The sequence below is a fragment of the Phyllostomus discolor genome, chromosome 6 (assembly GCF_004126475.2).
Source record: "Phyllostomus discolor isolate MPI-MPIP mPhyDis1 chromosome 6, mPhyDis1.pri.v3, whole genome shotgun sequence".
NCBI lineage: Eukaryota > Metazoa > Chordata > Mammalia > Chiroptera > Phyllostomidae > Phyllostomus > Phyllostomus discolor.
The window spans coordinates 41,557,591-41,576,001 of NC_040908.2; the positions used below are offsets into that span (position 1 = coordinate 41,557,591).

Genomic DNA, 18,411 nt, shown 5'->3' on the forward strand with positions numbered 1-18,411 from the left:
TATAAAGATGCAATTAAGAGTTAAAGATCGAGATCATGACCTTAAAAAAATGTATTTTTGTATTTCATGTTTTTTTCTAACTCACTAAACATACATTTTTACCTTTACTCTGGATTTTCACATTTCTTTTTACTAATGGAAAAGTTTTTCCTTAACTGCTGAGAACCTTTAAACATTTTAATTCTTCAAATATTTGCCTAATTTTCTTAACATTTTTTACTGACATAGAATATTGTATTAGTTTAAGGTATACAATATAATGATTTGATACGTATATATATTGCAAAATGATTACCACAATAAGTTAGGTTAACACCCATCACCTTATAGTTCCATTTTTTCTTGTGGTGAAAATTACTTTCTTTAAAAAAAATATTTATATATCAGAACTTATGGCCCAGATGGAGGCATAGGTAGACACACTGTGCCTCCTTGCACAACCAAAAGAAGGACAACAATGATTTAAAAACAAAAAACAACCAGAACTGACAGAAAATCAAATTATATGGAAGTCCACCAACCAAGGAGTTAAAGAAGAAACATTCATCCAAACTGGTAGGAGGGGCAGAGATGCGCAGGCGGGTGGGGAGGACTTGCGGCAAAGCGGTGGTGGAGGACTGGGGCAGGCAAGATGGTGGCTGGTGGAGTGGGCAGTCCCTTATTCACACGTAGATAAACTGGGAGGAACACCAGGGGAGTGAGATAGACCTCACAACCTGGGGTCCCAGCATGGGGAAATAAAGCCTCAAACCTCTGAGTGAAAACACCTGTGGGGGTGGAGGTGGCAGCGGGAGGAACTCCCAGCCTCAAAGGAGAGTTTGTTGGAGAAACCCACAGGGTCCTAGAATGTACACAAACCCACCTACCCAGGAATCAGTACCAGAAGGGCCCAATTTGCTTGTGGGTAGTGGGGGAAGTGACTAAAATCCAGCAGAGAGCTGAGCAAGCACCATTGTTCCCTCTCAACCCCTCCCCCACATACATAGTCACAACGCAGCAACTTGGGTTGCCCCACCCTGGCGAATACCTAAGGCTCTGCCCATCACTACATAGCAGGCACACTGAGACCAAAAAAAAAAAAAGGCCCAAATGAAAGAACAGATCAAAGCTCCAGAAAAAATACAACTAAGCAATGAAGAGATATATCCAACCTATCAGGTGCACAGTTCAAAACACTGATAATCCGCTGCTCACAGGATTGGTTAAATTTGGTCTCAAATTAGATGAAAAAATGAAGGCAGTGCTAAGTGAAATAAAGAAAAATGTACAGGGAACCAATAGTGATGGGAAGGAAACTGGAACTCTAATCAATGGTGTGGACCAGAAGGAAGACAGAAACATCCAACCAGAAAAGAATGAAGAAATAAGAATGCAAAAAAAATGAGGAGAGGCTTAGGAACCTCCAGGACATCTTTAAACGTTCCAACATCCAAATTATAGGGGTACCAGAAGGGGAAGAGGAAGAGCAGCAAGTACATTAGCCAGGGTAAAAGTGAAGGAGAGAATCCTAGAAGCAGCAAGAGACAAGGAGATAATTACCTACAAAGGAATTCCCATCAGACTGTCAGCAGATTTCTCCAAAGAGACCTTGCAGGCAAGAAGGGCCTGGAAAGAAGTATTTCAAGTCATGAAAGGCAAGGACCTACATCCAAGATTGGTCTATCCAGCAAAGCTTTCATTTAGAATGGAAGGGCAGATAAAGTGCTTCTCAGATAAGGTCAAGTTAAAGGAGTTCATCATTACCAAGCCCTTATTATATGAAATGTTAAAGGGATTTATCTAAGAAAAAGAAGATAACAAAAATTAACACTAAAATGACAGCAAACTCACAGTTATTAACCACACCTAAAACAAAAACAAAAGGAAACAAAAGCAAAAACATAAGCAAACAACTAGAACAGGCACAGAACCACAGAAATGGAGATCACATGGAGGGTTATTAACAGGGGAGTGGGAAGGGGAGAGACGGGAAAAGGTACAGAGAATAAGTAGCGTAAATGGTAGGTAGAAAATAGACAGGGGAGGGGCAAGAATAGTATAGGAAATGGAGAAGCCAAACAGCTTACTTGTATGACCCATGGACATGAACTAAAGGGGGGGGGATGTGGGTGGGAGGGGATGTGCAGAGTGGAGAGGAATAAAGAGGGGAAATGGGACAACTGTAATAGCATAATTAATAAAATATATTTAAAAATTTTATATACCCATTTTAGAGAAGGGAGGGGCAGAGAGAACGACAGAGAGACAGACAGGTAGACCGAGAGACAGGCACTTCAATTTGTTGTTCCACTTATTTATGTGTTTATTGGTTGCTCTGACTGGAGGTAAAACCAGCAACCCTGGTGTATTGGGATGACACTCTGACCAGCTGAGGTACTTGGCCTGGCCCTCTTCTCGAAACTTTCAAATATACAATATAGTGTTGTTAACTGTAGTCACCATACTGTAGTACATCCCCAGAACTTATTTATCTTATAACTGGAAGTTTATACCTTTGATTACCTTTACCATCCCCACCCCTCTGCTTCTGACAGCTATCATCAATCTGTTTTCTATATCTGAGTTTGTTTTTTTAAGATTCTACATGCAAGTGAGACCATGCATATGGTATTTGTCTTTCTGTCTGACTTTTTTCACTTAGCGTAATGCCCTCAAGTCCCGTTTATGTTGTCACAAATGGCAGGATTTACTTTCTTATGAATGAGTAATATACCATTGTATAAATATACTACATTTTTTAAAATTCATTTATCTGTTGATGGGCTCTTTAGGTTGTTTCCAAGTCTTAACTATTGTACATAATGCTGCAATGTACATGGCGGGTGGTGAGGTTGTAGATATCTTTTCAAGGTAGTAATTTTGCCCCTTTGGATGTATATCCAGAAACAGAATATGTATGGTATGGTAGTTATATTTTTTTAATTGCTAAGAAACCTCCATACTGTAGTTTCTATAGTGCCCATACCAGTTTATTACCAACAACAGTGCATGACGGTTCCTATTTTTTCATTGTTGCAAACACTTAGGTATTGCCTTAGGTATTCACCAGGGTGGGGCAATCCTTGGTGCTGGGTTGTGGCATTGTTTGTGGGGGAGAGGTCAGAGAGGGAGGGAACAGTGCTGCTTGCTTGGCTCTCCCACCGCTTTCTGTTACTTCCCTCACCTCCACAAGCAGGTTGTGCCCTTTCAGGTGCTGATTCCCAGGTGTGTGGGTTTGTGTACATTCTAGGACCCCACGGGCCTCTCTAACAGACACTCCTGTGAGACTGGGAGTTTTTCCTGCCACCGCAACCCCCACAGATATTTTACAGCTAGAGGTTTTGAGTGTAGTTTCCCACACTGAAACTCCGGATTTCATGGTCTCGCTCGTGTTGTTCCACCTGGCTTGTGCGTGCACAAATGTGAGAAGCCCCTGGTTAGCCAGCCCCCGCCTCACCTGTACAGTGCGGAGTCCTCTCCGCCCCTCCTATCAGTCTGGATGAATGTTTTTTTAACTCCTTTGTTGTTGGAGTTCCATGCAGGTTGATTCTATCAGTTCTGGTTGTTTTTGTTTTTAAATTGGTTGTTATCCTTTTTTCGGTTGTTCAAGGAAGTGAAGTGTTTCTACCTATGCCTCCGTCTTGGCCAGAACTCCAGAAATCCTGTTTCTATTAGTAGTCATTTTCCACCTTTGCTTTCCCTACTCCAAGCCTTGGGCAACCATGAATCTACTTTTGTCTCTGTGGATTTGTCTATTATGGACATTTCATGTAAATGAGATCATACAATAAGTGGCCTTTTGTATCTGGTTTCTTTCACTTAACATATGATTTCTAGGTTCACTCATGTTGTAACATGTATCAGTAGGTCATTCCTTTTTATGACCGTGTAATATTCCATTCTATGGTTGTAGCACATTGGTTATTCATTCATCAGTTGATGGACATTCGAGTTGTTTTTATTCTTTTGGTTATTATGGATAATGCTATGAACATTTATGTATAAGTTTTTGGGTATATACCCAGGAGTTAAATTACTGGATCATATGGTAACTCATGCTTAACTTTTAGAGGAATTGCCAGACTTTTTGCCACAGCAGCTATACCATATAATCCCACCAGTGCTCTACGAGGGTTCTAATTTCATATCTTTGCCAATACATATTCTGTGTTGATGGCATTTTATTGTGCAATAACATACTTTCACTTGTTTTTTTTTTTTTAAGCCTTTTTAATTTTAGACTTTACTTACTGTCTTCTTGGTATAGTAGATGACGATTCAGCTGTTGTAACACCTCCCTAAAGCACACTTACCTCATTCCCTTTTCTCATTCTTCCCATTCTTTAATCAGAGTTAGATCAGAAGTCATTATGACTTAGTATTGTTTGCAGCTGAGCCCTCTGGTATCATGATCACATTTCTTTTCCTTTGATTTGTTTTTGTGTTAAAAATTGCTGTTTTATTTTTTTGCTTTTTCTCTCTATTTGTCTATCATTATTATTCTTAGTTTCTTTTTCTTAGCCTCTGATAGTCACTCTCTAAACAGTTAAACATTGGTGATTCATCAGTTCCTGTTACCCCTGGAGCCCTCAGGGTCCTGCTGCACTTTGGAATGATTTCCTCCCAGGCCTGCAGTATAGGTGATTTTTACTGTCATCTTGGTCAGGTATTTAATCTCTGGATAGATCTAAATTTCTTGTCTTTTCTTTCCCTTTTAATATCTCTGTTATTTATTTTTATTTTTTATCCTCACCCAAGGGCATTTTTTCCATCACTTTTTTTATAGAGAGAGAAGGAGGGAGGAAGGGAGTGAGTGGGGGTGGTGAGAGAGAGAGCGAGAGGGAGAGGGAGGAAAGAGACATCTGTGTGAGGGAGAAACATTGATCTATTGCCTCATGCATGTGCCCCTGCCTGGGATTGAACCTGCGACCTGGGTATGTGCCCTGACTGGGAATCAAACCTGGGAATCAAACCTATAACCCTTGGATCTATGGGAAGATGCTCCAACCAACTGAGCCACACTGGCCAGGGCTGTTCCTTTTTTTAGATCTAGAAAATTTTCTCAACTTTATCTTCCAACTTTTCAATTTTTGCTTTTCTAAATTAAAAATAATTATAATTTCCACAGTGCTTTCTTGTTCTTTAATTATTCTTATATTTCATTGGTACAGTAGCTTTTATATTTGTAATAATATTAGTGATAATGTCTTTGACTTTTCAGATTCTTTTTTTCTCTTTTCAACCACTTGTCTTTTATATTAGAAGCTTTCCTCATGTGGTCCTTCTTGTCTGTTGACATCTAAGAGGGTGACTGTATGAAGCTGTTTGGAAGCTCTGTGCCTACACAAGGGATGGTTGCTAACATTATTTGAGAATTTGCTGAAAGGCACTGAGCTAAGCATTTTTCTTAAATTGTCTTAACTGATTTTTGTATTGATCCTATGAGATTCTAATTTTATAGACGAGGAACCTCTTGAGGCTTAGATGATACAACCAGAGAAAGAGGAACCAGATTCAAACATGGATATGTCTGCCTTCATGATTCTTTTATTCATAATACTATGTTTCCCTGCCTCCTTCCCATCCTAGTAAATGCTTTGTGAATACCAGGAAACCTCTGGAGAACCTTAAAGTCAGATAGGAGTAAGACAGGCACATATAATCACCTAAACACACAATTGAAGCAATTACAGAAATGTATTGAGAGGAAATGATGAAAATGATTATTTAGGAGGGCTGGGGGATAGTCTGAGTGATGTATTTTTTTTCTAACTTCAGTTCCAGGAAGCCAAGTATATAACTTGGGAATATTGAGGATATGTGGGGCTTATTCCAATAGAACTAGGGGGAAAAAGTAGTAAATAATATGCTTAGTTAAAATAAGTATTATGTGTGATTGTATAAAATAATACAGAAAGTGGAAAGTATTATTTGGGAATGTGTGTGTGTATTTATTGATAGCCTGTCAGGAAGTACATTCAACTGGAGTCTGCCAAACTAATCTTCCTCAGTTTGAATGGCGTTGTTCCTAAGTACTGTTCTATAAGTATTAGAAATACCTGTCATCAAAAGTCCATACGTATCACCAGTTAAATATTTTTAACCATAAGTAATCACTGAGACAATACCTTAAAGATGGTAAGAAGATGCAAAACATGATTTAATAAATGTATTTTTATTTAAACCGCAAAGATTTACATCTCTTAATAGAACTCTCCTCTCATTTTTACAGAAAAGAAATATATCCTATTTATGTGTACTTGTATAATATATCTTACATAATTTTTTCATGTTGAGTTAATTATTACAGCTTGCTAAATACCTCTTGTAAAGTAAGCATAAAGGAATAATTAACTCGAGCTACAGCAGTGATAGCACAAGAGGCAGATGTACCTACTGAAGGATAAAAATAATTACTTGAAAAATAGTAAAGTTAGAGTATTTCTGTGATAAAACAATTTCTCTCCTTTTGTTTCAATAGTCACATCAATCCACCATGAAATGTTCAGTTATGGCTAAAAACCCTTTTCCCTAGAAAAGAAAAAACTTGTTATTTAGTGAAGTGCCCATTCACATTAAATTTAGGTATTTTGAGCTTTTTCTCAATGTAATCATATCCTAGATTCTGTGGTGAGAGGAATATGTTGTACTTTTTGTGTTTTAAGGGCTTCGGGTTCTTTAATTTTAATTTAGGAAAAGCTCAAAGGCTTAAATATTAATTATTAAATTTGGAGGTATAACTGTTTTATCTTTAGAAACATTGATTTCACATAAATGAAAACCACTAGGACATAAAAAGGTTAAATTTGGTCTCAGCACTTTTCAACATAAGCTTATATAAGACAACTACTATTTTATTATGTATGTGTGTTTTTAATTTACTGAATTTTCTAGCATGTTGGGGAGTTACTGCCCAAACACCCAGAAATTCAAGTGGCTTAACCCAATCAAAGTTTATTTCTTTCCCACTTCCCAGTCTAGAGAAAGTATTCCAGGTTAATTGTCCTTTCATGACCTTTTACCTTAGGACTCTGCCCTCTGCATTCTAGAATCCTCTCCTGTAAAATCAACTGCTGTGGGGAAGCAAACTCCTTTATTGTCCATTTTACTCCAAAAGTGACACAAATCGCTTCTCACATTCCAGCGGTGTATCATGTGGCTCCATCTCAATGCATGGTGGTGGTGGTGGTGGTGGTGGTGGTGGTGGTGGTGGTGGTGGTGTGGGGTGGGAATGAGGGACTTCTTGCTACACCTACAGGATTAACATTATGCTTTGGACAAGGAGCATTAATATTTGGTTGTAAGTTTAATTCTCTGCTAAAAAATATAACTTCCTCCATAATATTGTTCAAAATTGTTAATAATAGCTACCTCATTTTACCAGAAGATAGGAGGCAAGTGATTCTCTGCCACAAATTCTTTACCCTATTCCTGAATTTCTCATTTCATTTTAAACCACCAAATATTTAACTGCTTAAAGCCATTTAATCTTACAGTCATTGAACCATAGTGTTTTAGAACTAGCTGAGGTTTTATTGCAACCTCTTTATTTGATAAATTAGGGAACACACTCAGAGAAGTGGAGAGACATTCCTAAAGTCACTTAGGCCAGAACCAGGAAGAACAAGTTTCCTAACCTCCCCTCTAGTACTGTCATCTTGGAAGCCTCTACTTTTACAAATTGGTATCTCCTAAATTAACAAAAATTGTTTCTCCAGATTTCTTTCCTTTTAATACCCTCCTGAGATACCCTGGGGGAAGGGGAGTTTTAATTGGTGTAGAAAAGAATGAATAATCTGAAGAGCCTTTGTCATGTTGATATTGTTTGGGCTGTAATGGAGCACCTGCTGACTTTGCAGGCCCAGGGAAGAATGGCTCTGGAATTGGAGGGCCTGCAAACTGCGTAGGAAAGATGCCAGAGTCAGGTGGGGCCTGTTGTGCCTTGGCCAGTTCAGACTTTGGGAAACATTTATATTAACTTAAGATAAAAATATACCTGCTGTACATCTATTGTTTCAGAAAACAAATTAACTCATCTGTCTGGGAGTTATTTAAATCCAGCAAAATTTAAAAAATTAAATTATTTAACTCACTCCAGTCATATTTAATTCCAAACTTAAAAGTATTGTTTTACTTTAAATAACTTCCTTCACAACACATTTAAATAACTCACCCGCATAAAGGAGTATAAATTAATTGCAGAAAATACAGAAAAGTATATTCTTTTTTTTAAAGATTTTATTTATTTATTTTTAGAGAGGGAAGGGAGGGAGAAAGAGAGAGAGAAACATCAATGTGTGGTTGCTGAGGGCCATGGCCTGCAACCCAGGCATGTGCCCTGACTGGGAATCGAAGCTGCAAAAGTGTGGTTCACAGCCCGCGCTCAATCCACTGAGCTATGCCAGCCAGGGCTCCAGAAAAGTATATTCTTAAAATGACATGTAATTTTACTTGTCGTAGTAACCACAGTTAGCATTTTGAGATATTTCCTCCTGATATATATATATATATATATATATATATATATATATAGAAAAAATTATGATTGGTTTAAATAAGCTTAACATGCTATCCCAACTGTTGTCCCATGCTTGTAAATGTTCTTAGAAGATATTTTTATGGCTCTATAATATTCTGTTAGACAGATATAGTATGATTAGTCACTCATCTTTTGTTGGACTTTATAAAGTGTTGTAAATTGTAGTTTGTTTTTTTTACAGTTCTAAATCAAGTAATCTCAGCAGTTGGGCAGGGTTCGTTTTTTTTGTTTTGTTTTGATTTCGTCAGTATGCATATTTCCTGATATATATAGATCTGTATAGATCTGTATCCTTCACGATATAAGATCTTTTCGTCTTTTCCACATTTCCCAAGGTTGTGCCTGCACTAGGGTAGTTGACTGAATTTTTTGTCTCCCCACTAGATTGTTGTCTTTCATTTTTGTATCTTGTCAACCTGTAAGATTTTTTATGAGTTTACTTGAGCCAAACTGACAACAGTTGCTGGGAAGCAAAAACTCAACGGATAGAGAAAATGCTCCAGGAAATGGCAGTTTTTGCACCTTATTTTATATATTACAATCAAAAGAAAACATGAGTTGCATGAAATCCACTGGTGATAGATTAGGGAGGTGGGGAAAACACAAAGGTGGGGGGGGCAGACTTCTAGGATTGGATAAAAAATAAAATGATAGACACATACTTCTTTTACATGGGTGGGTACAGGATAGTTAATAGTCAACAATTAACACTTTAACAATAACAAGGAAGGGGGTTTGTGGTCTTCCTCTGGTGAGTGCCTGTGCTTTGAGGGGTCAGAGAAAGGAAATCTGACATTCCATAGGTATGTTATTGTAAATGCATACAGACAATAGACAGGCTCAACTAAGGTAAAGATTGGCTTTTGTCAGGGAAGATTCTAGTCTAGGACATGACTGCTTGCCATGACCTGCTTTTACTGAGAAAGTTTTAATGTCAGACCATCCTATGTGGTTACTTAAGGTCTCTGAGTTTGTATGGCTACCATGCAGGCCTCCTCTGAGCTTGTCAGGGTTAGTAGGTGGCCCCATTTCATCCATAATATCTATCTATTACTCAGCACAGTGCCAGGAACATAACAGGCATCCAGTAAAATATTTGTTGAATATTTATTATGATTCTGGCAAGTAATGAGACTGGTTCTCACCTGATGGTTTTGGATTTTTTTCTTACAGCTTTTTTAGTCTCACCTCATATAACACACGAGAGTGGAAAAGGTTAAAGGAGTCTAAATTTAAGCCAGAAATGTTTTTTCTTTAAAGTTACCTTTATACATAGTAGCTCATGAGTGGCAGTGAGGAGGGTACAACATTTAGCTGCAGACCAAAGAAAGATACAAATTATTGCTTTTATAACCTGATTCATTGAAATACATGTACCTTTTCCTTTTTCCACTCCTTTTTCCTCCCCTCCTCCCTGCTCCTCAGAATTCAATATCAGAACTGTAATTTGAGATAAGCCTTGACAGATTCAACTTGTTCCTTTTTAAGGACTTTGAGGGTAGGAGGGAAGATGCTAAATTTTTATTTTTAAATGCAAAGTTTTCTTCCCCAAATAAGCCCACCAAAAGGCTTCAAATTTTCCATTGGAGTCCTTTAGATCCATTTCACAGAAAGTGTGTCTGTGTGTACATTTAATGTGTATATAAAGAAAATGTTTATATATATAAATATCTCTACATGAACATATATGTATATTATGTCTCTTTATATGTCTGTGTATGTATTATGTGTTAGGGCCACCTGGTTACTTAATTTAGGTAATGGGATAGAACTGTTAAATGTGTGATTGTTGAATTCTCTCTGAAACCTGGACTCTATCAGTTTGTCTTCACATTTTTGATAGAAAGGAAGTTGTATAATGATAGGTTCTTTGGTAGTTGGATAAAACTCTCACAATTACTCTGTCCCTGGCCTCTTGGGAGTACCTAAGTAAATATTTAATGGTTCTTTTCTAGTACATCACAGATACATAAAATATTAATTGTGGTCAGCGAATTATATGGTTATTGGAACTCGTCTATTGAGAACAATAACTCACAGTGTAGTTCTTTGCTTTAGAACATTCTGCCATGTCCCTGATAATGTAAAGGTGGATTGATTTCTAGTAAAGACATTTAAAAAAAATGAGACACGACTTTGAATCACAAAAACATTTAGCTGTCTCTGGAGACATTCCCAAGTAAGTAATTTATGTCTTGTTTACATTCTTGGAACTTCAGGCCCATAGGTTAGGAGATTATCCTTTCTGATTTTTTAATAGTAAAAGACTTCCCTACCCTGAAATACTGAGATCAGATTGAGCTGAGGGGAAGGAGGTGTTGAGAAGCTGAGTCAGAAGGGGGCAACGGTGAAGGTGGCACTAGGACAGTGTTGTGAAGGGGAGACACCATCGCTGCCATCACAACTAATGCTTCACTAGTGTTCAAGTCAGGAGATGTGGGGATATCTTACCACATCCTTTATAGAACAGTGGTCCTCAACTTGGGCTGCACATTAGAATCACCTGTGGAGCTTAAAAAATCCACACACCCGACCAACTAAATCAGATTCTCTGGAGTCAGATCCTCTAGGCATCAGTATTTTTTAAAGCTTTTCCAGGAGGTTCCAATGTGCAGCCGAAGTGAGAATACCTGCAAAGCTCAAATAAGCTGCAGAGAGGCTGTTTTATATAGGCAACGGCTTTAGTTGGACATCATAAATTATAATTAGGAATTCCTGGGTGAAACTTGAAAGTTCATTCAGTAGCAAATGATCATTGAACTTCAACCTATACCAGATTCTTTTTGGTTGCTGGGAATACAAAGATAAATAAGGGAGCACAATCTAGTGGAGGGGATAGAAACGATAACATAATATTGTATGGGGCATATAAAATATTAAAATAAGTGTATCTTGAGTATTACTGAAAATACAGTGGAAGGAGCAGTTAGTTAACTGAGCCTAAGGTTTGGGATAAGGAAGGGGTGGAAATGAAATCAGAAATGGCCAAGGTTTCACAGAGGAAGGGATGAATTAAGAGCTTATCAGGTAGAAAAGGGGGGGAGTTAAAAAGGGTTATACCATGCACAGATGAGAAGAAATTGGATGAACAAGTGTTCAGGGATTGGTTGGAAAGCAGGTTGTCTATGAGATATTTGCAGGTTATACTTTTAGAAAGGTAGATGAGAGTCAGGTGGTGAAGTGCCTTAGTTATAAACCATATATAGGATGTAGATGTTATCTTGCACGCCAGGGTGTCACAGGGCTAAGTACATGCTGGCTCTGAATAGACCATCTTAAAGAGTGAAGCTGGTTAGGTGTGAAACAGTTGGTAGTGTTGGAGGTTCTAGTAATCCAGACAGCATGGATCTTGTTTAAAGGCTTTTATAAAGTTTAAATTCATACTAAAAGAAAATGCAGTACTGTTTAGGTCAGATAAATCTATCAAACTGCAAGGGCCAGTTTGTATAGTATCTTCAGTATAAGAGCCCTGTTTAAGATAATAAAGAAGGAAAAACTGTAAGATTTTGTAGCATTTCTAAAGTACTGTAGAGATACAATGAAGAGGTGATGTTGGGTTGGACCTGAGAGCATAGTGAAAGGGTTGGTGTGGTAATATAGGTAAGATGTTCCAGTAACCCACCAGTGCTTCCAAACAGGGTGACTTATACTTGTTGGCTGCTCAGTTCCTCTACTGTTAAGTTGCCAGTGTTGATAACACAACTCTTCCTAGCCCCATCCATGCCGCACTGTTCCCATCTTTACTGTCATTTGTCTTGTTCTACTTCTCTGTGTGTTGAATAAGGCTTTGCTTTTCATTTTCAGGTTTTGTTTCTCCATTGGTACAGATTCTTAGGTTAACACTCTGATGTTTCATAGAAACTTTCTTCTATTTCACCTGTAATTTACCACTTCTGCATCTCTACTGTTCCCAACATCTTCCTCTGTGAAGACTCACCGAAAGCAGGCTACTGATTTTAGTTTACAGTTGTTGTTGACACTGGTCAGGAACTGAGCTTAGCCTTGGATGGAGAACCACCATTTTTCTATTTATACCATGTTGGTTACTGTCAGTATCAGACACATTGTGCATTTGTTTAGGTGGATCCTTAGCCAAATAGTTTCATTATTGGAATTTTCTTCCTTTTTTTTTTTGGATCTGTCTATTCTTCAGGTTTGACTGTCTAAAATGAACAATCATTAACATTTTACCATATATTTGTTGCTTCTTGTATAGTATTCCATCCCATATTTATCTGGGATCTATACATTGTAAGGTCTTAGTCTTTCTATGTCTAAAACTATTTCTTAAAAGGTAATTTAACTAGTATAGAATTAGAGAGTGGCAGCTATTTTCCCTTAGCAACTTGAAGATCATTAGCTTCTTTGTCTTTTGGGCTCTGTTGTTGCTAATGGGAAGTTGCTGTTAGTGTAATATTCCTTTGTGGGTGATTTGTCTTTCATTTTATGATTTTTCTCTTTATTCTTGCTATCCTATAGTTTGATGCTAGGTACACACACACACACACACACACACACACATGCAGGAGGGGGGAGGGGGGAGGGAGAAGGGGGAGAGAGGGAGGGAGGGAGGGGGAGGGGGGGACTTATTTTGGGGGGTGATCTTGAGCTTTTATTAAATTATAATTGGATTATAAAAGGGTAGGGGGCGCTGCTGTTGTGAGGCCCCTGAGCTGTTGGGGGCATTGTAATACAAGGTGAGGTTTCAATTGGTTTCGCATAAGCTGTAGTTTGCTCCGATTTTATCTTCTTCCTGTAGCTGGAAAGACTGCCGTGAACCATGTGGCAAAGCAAGGTACCAGGCCATTTCTCCAAGGGGCTCTTACGGGCTTCGAAAGTCAGTCTTAATTCCTTAAGGCATTTTGGTGGCATCCAGAGTCTAGGCATGACTCTTTGAATTGTGACATTCCAGACAAAGACCTGGTTAATAAAGCCACATTTGGAACCTGGTACGATCTCTGGCCATGTGGGGGTGAGGAGGAGGCTGTCTGCAGAGTCCAGAGAGATGGAAAAGGGTTAGAATCCTCTCTCCAAACCTCACAGAGGCAGGGTAAGGGGGTTAGTGCCGGGCAAGCTTCCGCTGCTCACTGCCCCCCTGGTCACAAGTCTTAGGAGACAGAGGAGAGGGAGAAATAGAAAATGTCCCCATTTGGGCCGTCAAAATGTTAGGGTGGTCAGTAATGTGGGCTGTGGAAGAATTCACAAAGAGAAAAAAAAGTAGACAGTAAAGTTTTTATTCACTCACTAAGAAAAGAGAGGGGCATCATGCGAAGAGATATACCAGCTAGACTTATTTTTATTTATTCTGTTTATTTGATAATATTTATTTTCTAAGGACTCCACCTTTCTTCAAGTCTGGAACATTTTTAGCCTTATCTCTTCAGTATTTCCTTTGCCTCCCACTGTTCTAAACTTCTGGAATTTCTGTTAGGCAAATGTACTCCTTAGTATTTTTATAAGTTTATTTCTGTGCTATATTCTGGGTCAGGTCTTCCATAGTGTTTTTCATTGTGTAACTCTCTTTGGATAGGTGCATTGGTGACTCAGTGGGTAAGGAGCTTATGGCTGGTGTTCTTCTATATATGTATGGTATATATTTAATTAAATGAAATAGGAGGACAGGTCGTCTTCTAATAGTGAGGGATTCCAGGGTAAAATAAAGGAGGCATAGAAAGTGGTGAAGGTTACCAAAGGAGTCTGTCATTCATTTCTTTTTAAAAAACTTTTATCCAAGATTTAAAAAAATTAAGGAAAATACCTGATAATTGTAGTCTTGATCATTGTAGTCTTGATGTTTTTTTCCCCTGAGCACTAAAGAGAACTTAGTTGTATTAGCTGAAAATGTAAGGTTTTTTTGTTGTTATTTGTTTTTTACTTTATATTATCAGCAGATAAAGAAGAGAGTTCTGAAAATTAGAAAACCTGTATTTCAGTCTTGATTCTGCCAGAGCTTTTGACTAGTTATTTAACTTTGCCATTTTTAAGCTTATAAAATAGGAATGATATTATGTGTTGTGCCTGTTTTCAGTACTGTATTGTTTTTATGACGATAATTGAGTTGATTGATTACAAAAATGTTGAAAACCATAGCATTGTTCATAAGAATTAGAGATGTCAAAGTAGTATAACTCAGAGATCTAAATTATGCTTATTTTCTCCACATTAAAGTAGAAAATGTGTTAGAAGTATAGTATTAAGTTTTGGAGAAGATATATATGTGCTTTTCTTTTTAAAATACCAGTTCTAAGTATTTTTATTTTACATGGCCTGTTCCACTAAATTAATTTGCTAAAATATTTTTTAAAATGTGACTGAAATATTAGTCATTTAAATTAGATCACAACTGTATTCAACATCTACTGTATTGAATAATTTATTTGAATAAGCTTTATTATAAGAGTAACTACTCCATACAATCTAAAGCAAATGACATTTTTGTCTTTTTAAATGTACTAGAACCAAATTTTACATTGATTTGATTTAAGTTAACAAATTATATTTAATATCTTTTTTGGTTGGCAGGCAACCAGATAAACTGGTGGTGGTTTGGACAAGAAGAAGCCGAAGGAAGTCTTCTAAGGTTAGTTGGTTTCTAAATTTCTTAAAATATTGAATTCAATTTCAAGTCAAATTATTAAGCCTCTCTGGCCCTCATGCCACATATTTTAAAATATTATTAGATATTTTGGGTTATTTCTGATTATGTAGTCTACTGAGATGATTGACCAGGCACTGTAATCTTGTTACTGCAGTTCTTAAAATGGGAACCAGGTAGCCTTGAATAAGTAGTTATCTAACTTTCCTGTATTAGGGTATCATGAATTAAGTAGGTACTGCTTACAAAATTGTACCTGGGAATAATTTATTCAGAATCCAAGAGGATGAAGTTAGGGCACACTTAAGGAAAAATGAGTCATCTTGTTACAGAACACACAAGGTGGGGGGGCCTGGGACGATATACTATTATTAAAAGAAGGCCCGGTCCGTTATGTCCACCACCCTAGGAAAGACATCTCTCAATGCTAGAGATTCGTGAAAAGGAAAGAAAATGTTTATTTAATGCTATACTAACTTCAAGTAGTGACCTAATGTCTTTATCAAAAAAAAATCCTAAAGTCCCTAAAAACACCCACAAACACACAGTCCTTCCTTCCTTCCCCCTTTGCCCAGTCCAGAGTACCGTATCTCAGGAAAGGAAATAGAAGTCCATGGCTTAGGTAGTCTTCTGGTTCTTCCCAGTTAGAACTCCACCTCGACTGGGAGACCTCCCTGGATTCCCGGCACCCTCGGCTGAGTCACCAGGATCTCTGCTAAAACCAGGTGGTGGTTCCCCCTTCTAAAGCTGTGGGGGTCCCCACTCTGCCAGGCATGTGGTCCTCTCTCTCTCAGGGCTGCAGGAAGGGAGAGTCCCCACTCTGCCAAAACTGCATGGTTCTCTCCTCCAGGGCTGCCGCGTGGTTCTCCCTCTCTCAGGGCTGCAGGAGTCTCCACTCCGTCAAGGCCGTGTGGTTCCCCCCCAATGGCTGCTGTGTCTGGATTTAAATCCCCCACGCCAATCTTCTTCTGCAGCCCCATTTCCGACTCCTCCTACACTTGGGCACACTTGCCCTCAATCTGCTGTCTTCTCGAGCTTTTCTGGTCGCCATCGTGGGTCTGGGCAGGTGTCACCCCATGTCATGGAGCCAATCTTCTCCCAGCTCCCATGCAGGCGCTGTAACTCAGGGGACCTGCCTCCCAGGTCCCATCTTGGGGGGAAGGTCCCTTTCCACCCCCCTGGCCTTGAGCATGGCCATAGCTATTTAGCATATCTAAGTGACCAGCCAAAGGCTATAGGTATGCTAAATGACCATGCCATGGATTAGCTGCAAAGCAGCCCTGCATGTTCTTGCTCTGTGTGCCCCTTCCCCCAACTCACACCTGTGGGGGAAGGGGTGAAGACACCTTAAAATCTCCTGGACACCTTGAGTTCTGGACCCCATTTCAAATGCCTATTTGGGGTCCCCCCTCTTGGCTGCACCCTGTAACAATCTGAATCCATTGCTGGGTGACAGAAGAGAAGGATTGGTTTTTTCAGAGGCTGTAGTTTTTTGTACTGATAGCTTTGTGGGGAGTAGAATAGAAATTTAAAATGTTCAATAGCAGTTGTATAGATATTTTAAAAATTGTATTTTATGGATAAGTAAATTTGAGTTTATTATTACAAGTACCCAGTAACTACAGGCATGTTTTGGATGATGATTTTCTACAAGTAGATCTATGTGAATTAAATTAAATTTCAGAATTTAAAAAAAATTTTAAAGGGCATCTTATTTTATTTTTCTTGAACTAATACATATAGTGTAATGCATAGATGCTAATTATATGATTTAGTAAGTTTTGATTTATATATATATATACTTGTGTAATTACTGTTCCTATTAAGATATAGACTGTTTTCATCAGTATGTTTTTGAGGTTTATTCATGTTGGTTTGTATACAGATAGTTTTTTTCATGGCTTAGAAGTATTCAATTATGTACATATACTGCAATTTAATTATTTATACTATCCCTATTGATAAACATTTGCTCATTTCCAGTGAATATTGTGAATATTTACTATTATGAATATAGCTGGTATATATAATACTACCGTACAAGTATTTTGGGGGACAAATGTTTTCATTTCTTTTGGGCAGATATCTAGGAATGGAATCACTGGGTAATAGGGTAGATAAATTTTTGACTTTTAAATGTAATCCCACCAGCATTATAAGAAAGATTCAATTGATTAATAGCAAGAATGGCATCTTCTTCAAAGCATACATTTATAGCTTTGGGGCATTCTATTTTGGACCTGGAATATTTTCTTATTTATTTACATATGAGCTCTGAAAATAGACTTTAAGGTGTTCTGCCAGTTTTGCTGATTGGGACTTAAACTTTGTGGAAAGTAACAAAATAAGATCATCCACTAAGTATAATAGATAAATATGACTACAACTGTAAACATTACAAATAGTCCCTAAATGTATTTGGCTATCAACAGAAAGTGATTTCCCTTTTAATAATTAGATACCAGCTATTGTCTTAAGGAAATTATGAAACATAATGAAATACTTTAGGTTATAGGTCAATTCAGAATACTCATGTTTGAGGTTAAACACACTTTTTATTTAGTTGTATTTTTAAAAGTCAAATAATTTTTATTTTAGGTCTAGATTCTTTTTTATATTGTATCAAATGTTAATTGAATCCATACAGTGAAATACAAATGTGAAATGCAAAAGTAAGGCTGCAGGTTGGTTTTTCTCAGAATGCAATATTTTCTAGAATTATTTCTTGGACTTATTTTCCAGTTATGCTTTTAATATTTTATATAATTTCTGTATGTTTTAGAATCATTGTGTTTTATCTTGGAACATAGTACAGGTGTACTTCTTTAGAAAAGTTAATGAGACCCCAGAGTATGTTAAGCTTATGACAGCATATGCATAGCATGTTTGTGTGTGTATATGTGTGTATAAAAAGCTGGCTTATAAATTGTCTGCAACAGCTAAATAAGGATATAAAAATCAGTTCCAGAAGCTGTGGAGGAAATGATTATGATATTACTATAAAAATTAAGCAAATAAATTTTTTTGAATTTTGAAAAGCTCAAGACTCATGACATTTTGGAATTCTTAAAAAAAAAATCCCACAACTAACCCTTGTTCCTAGCTGTTTTTTAAAAATTAGCTATCAGTTATATTAAACTCAAGAGTAGAATCATTGTTTTCTTCTTTGAGTCTATTGTTTTCTAACATTTTTCCTTTAAAATATGTTATTTGATACTAAGTCTCACTGAAATCACTTAGGGGATAAAGTTCTTTGCAACTACTATCCAGAAAATATTCTAGTTTTTCATTTTAAATA

At 37.5% G+C, this 18,411-nt stretch overlaps 1 protein-coding gene across 5 annotated transcripts in view; it reads left to right on the top strand.

Annotated features, from left to right (window-relative positions):
• EHBP1 (EH domain binding protein 1) overlaps positions 1-18,411 on the top strand; it is a 359,202-nt gene that overhangs the window by 41,058 nt on the left and 299,733 nt on the right. For all 5 annotated transcript variants that reach the window (XM_028515836.2, XM_036028025.1, XM_028515835.1 and 2 more), the window contains one exon: positions 15,041-15,098. In XM_028515836.2, the coding sequence (XP_028371637.1) occupies positions 15,041-15,098 (58 nt within the window). The remainder of the gene's footprint in view (positions 1-15,040; positions 15,099-18,411) is intronic.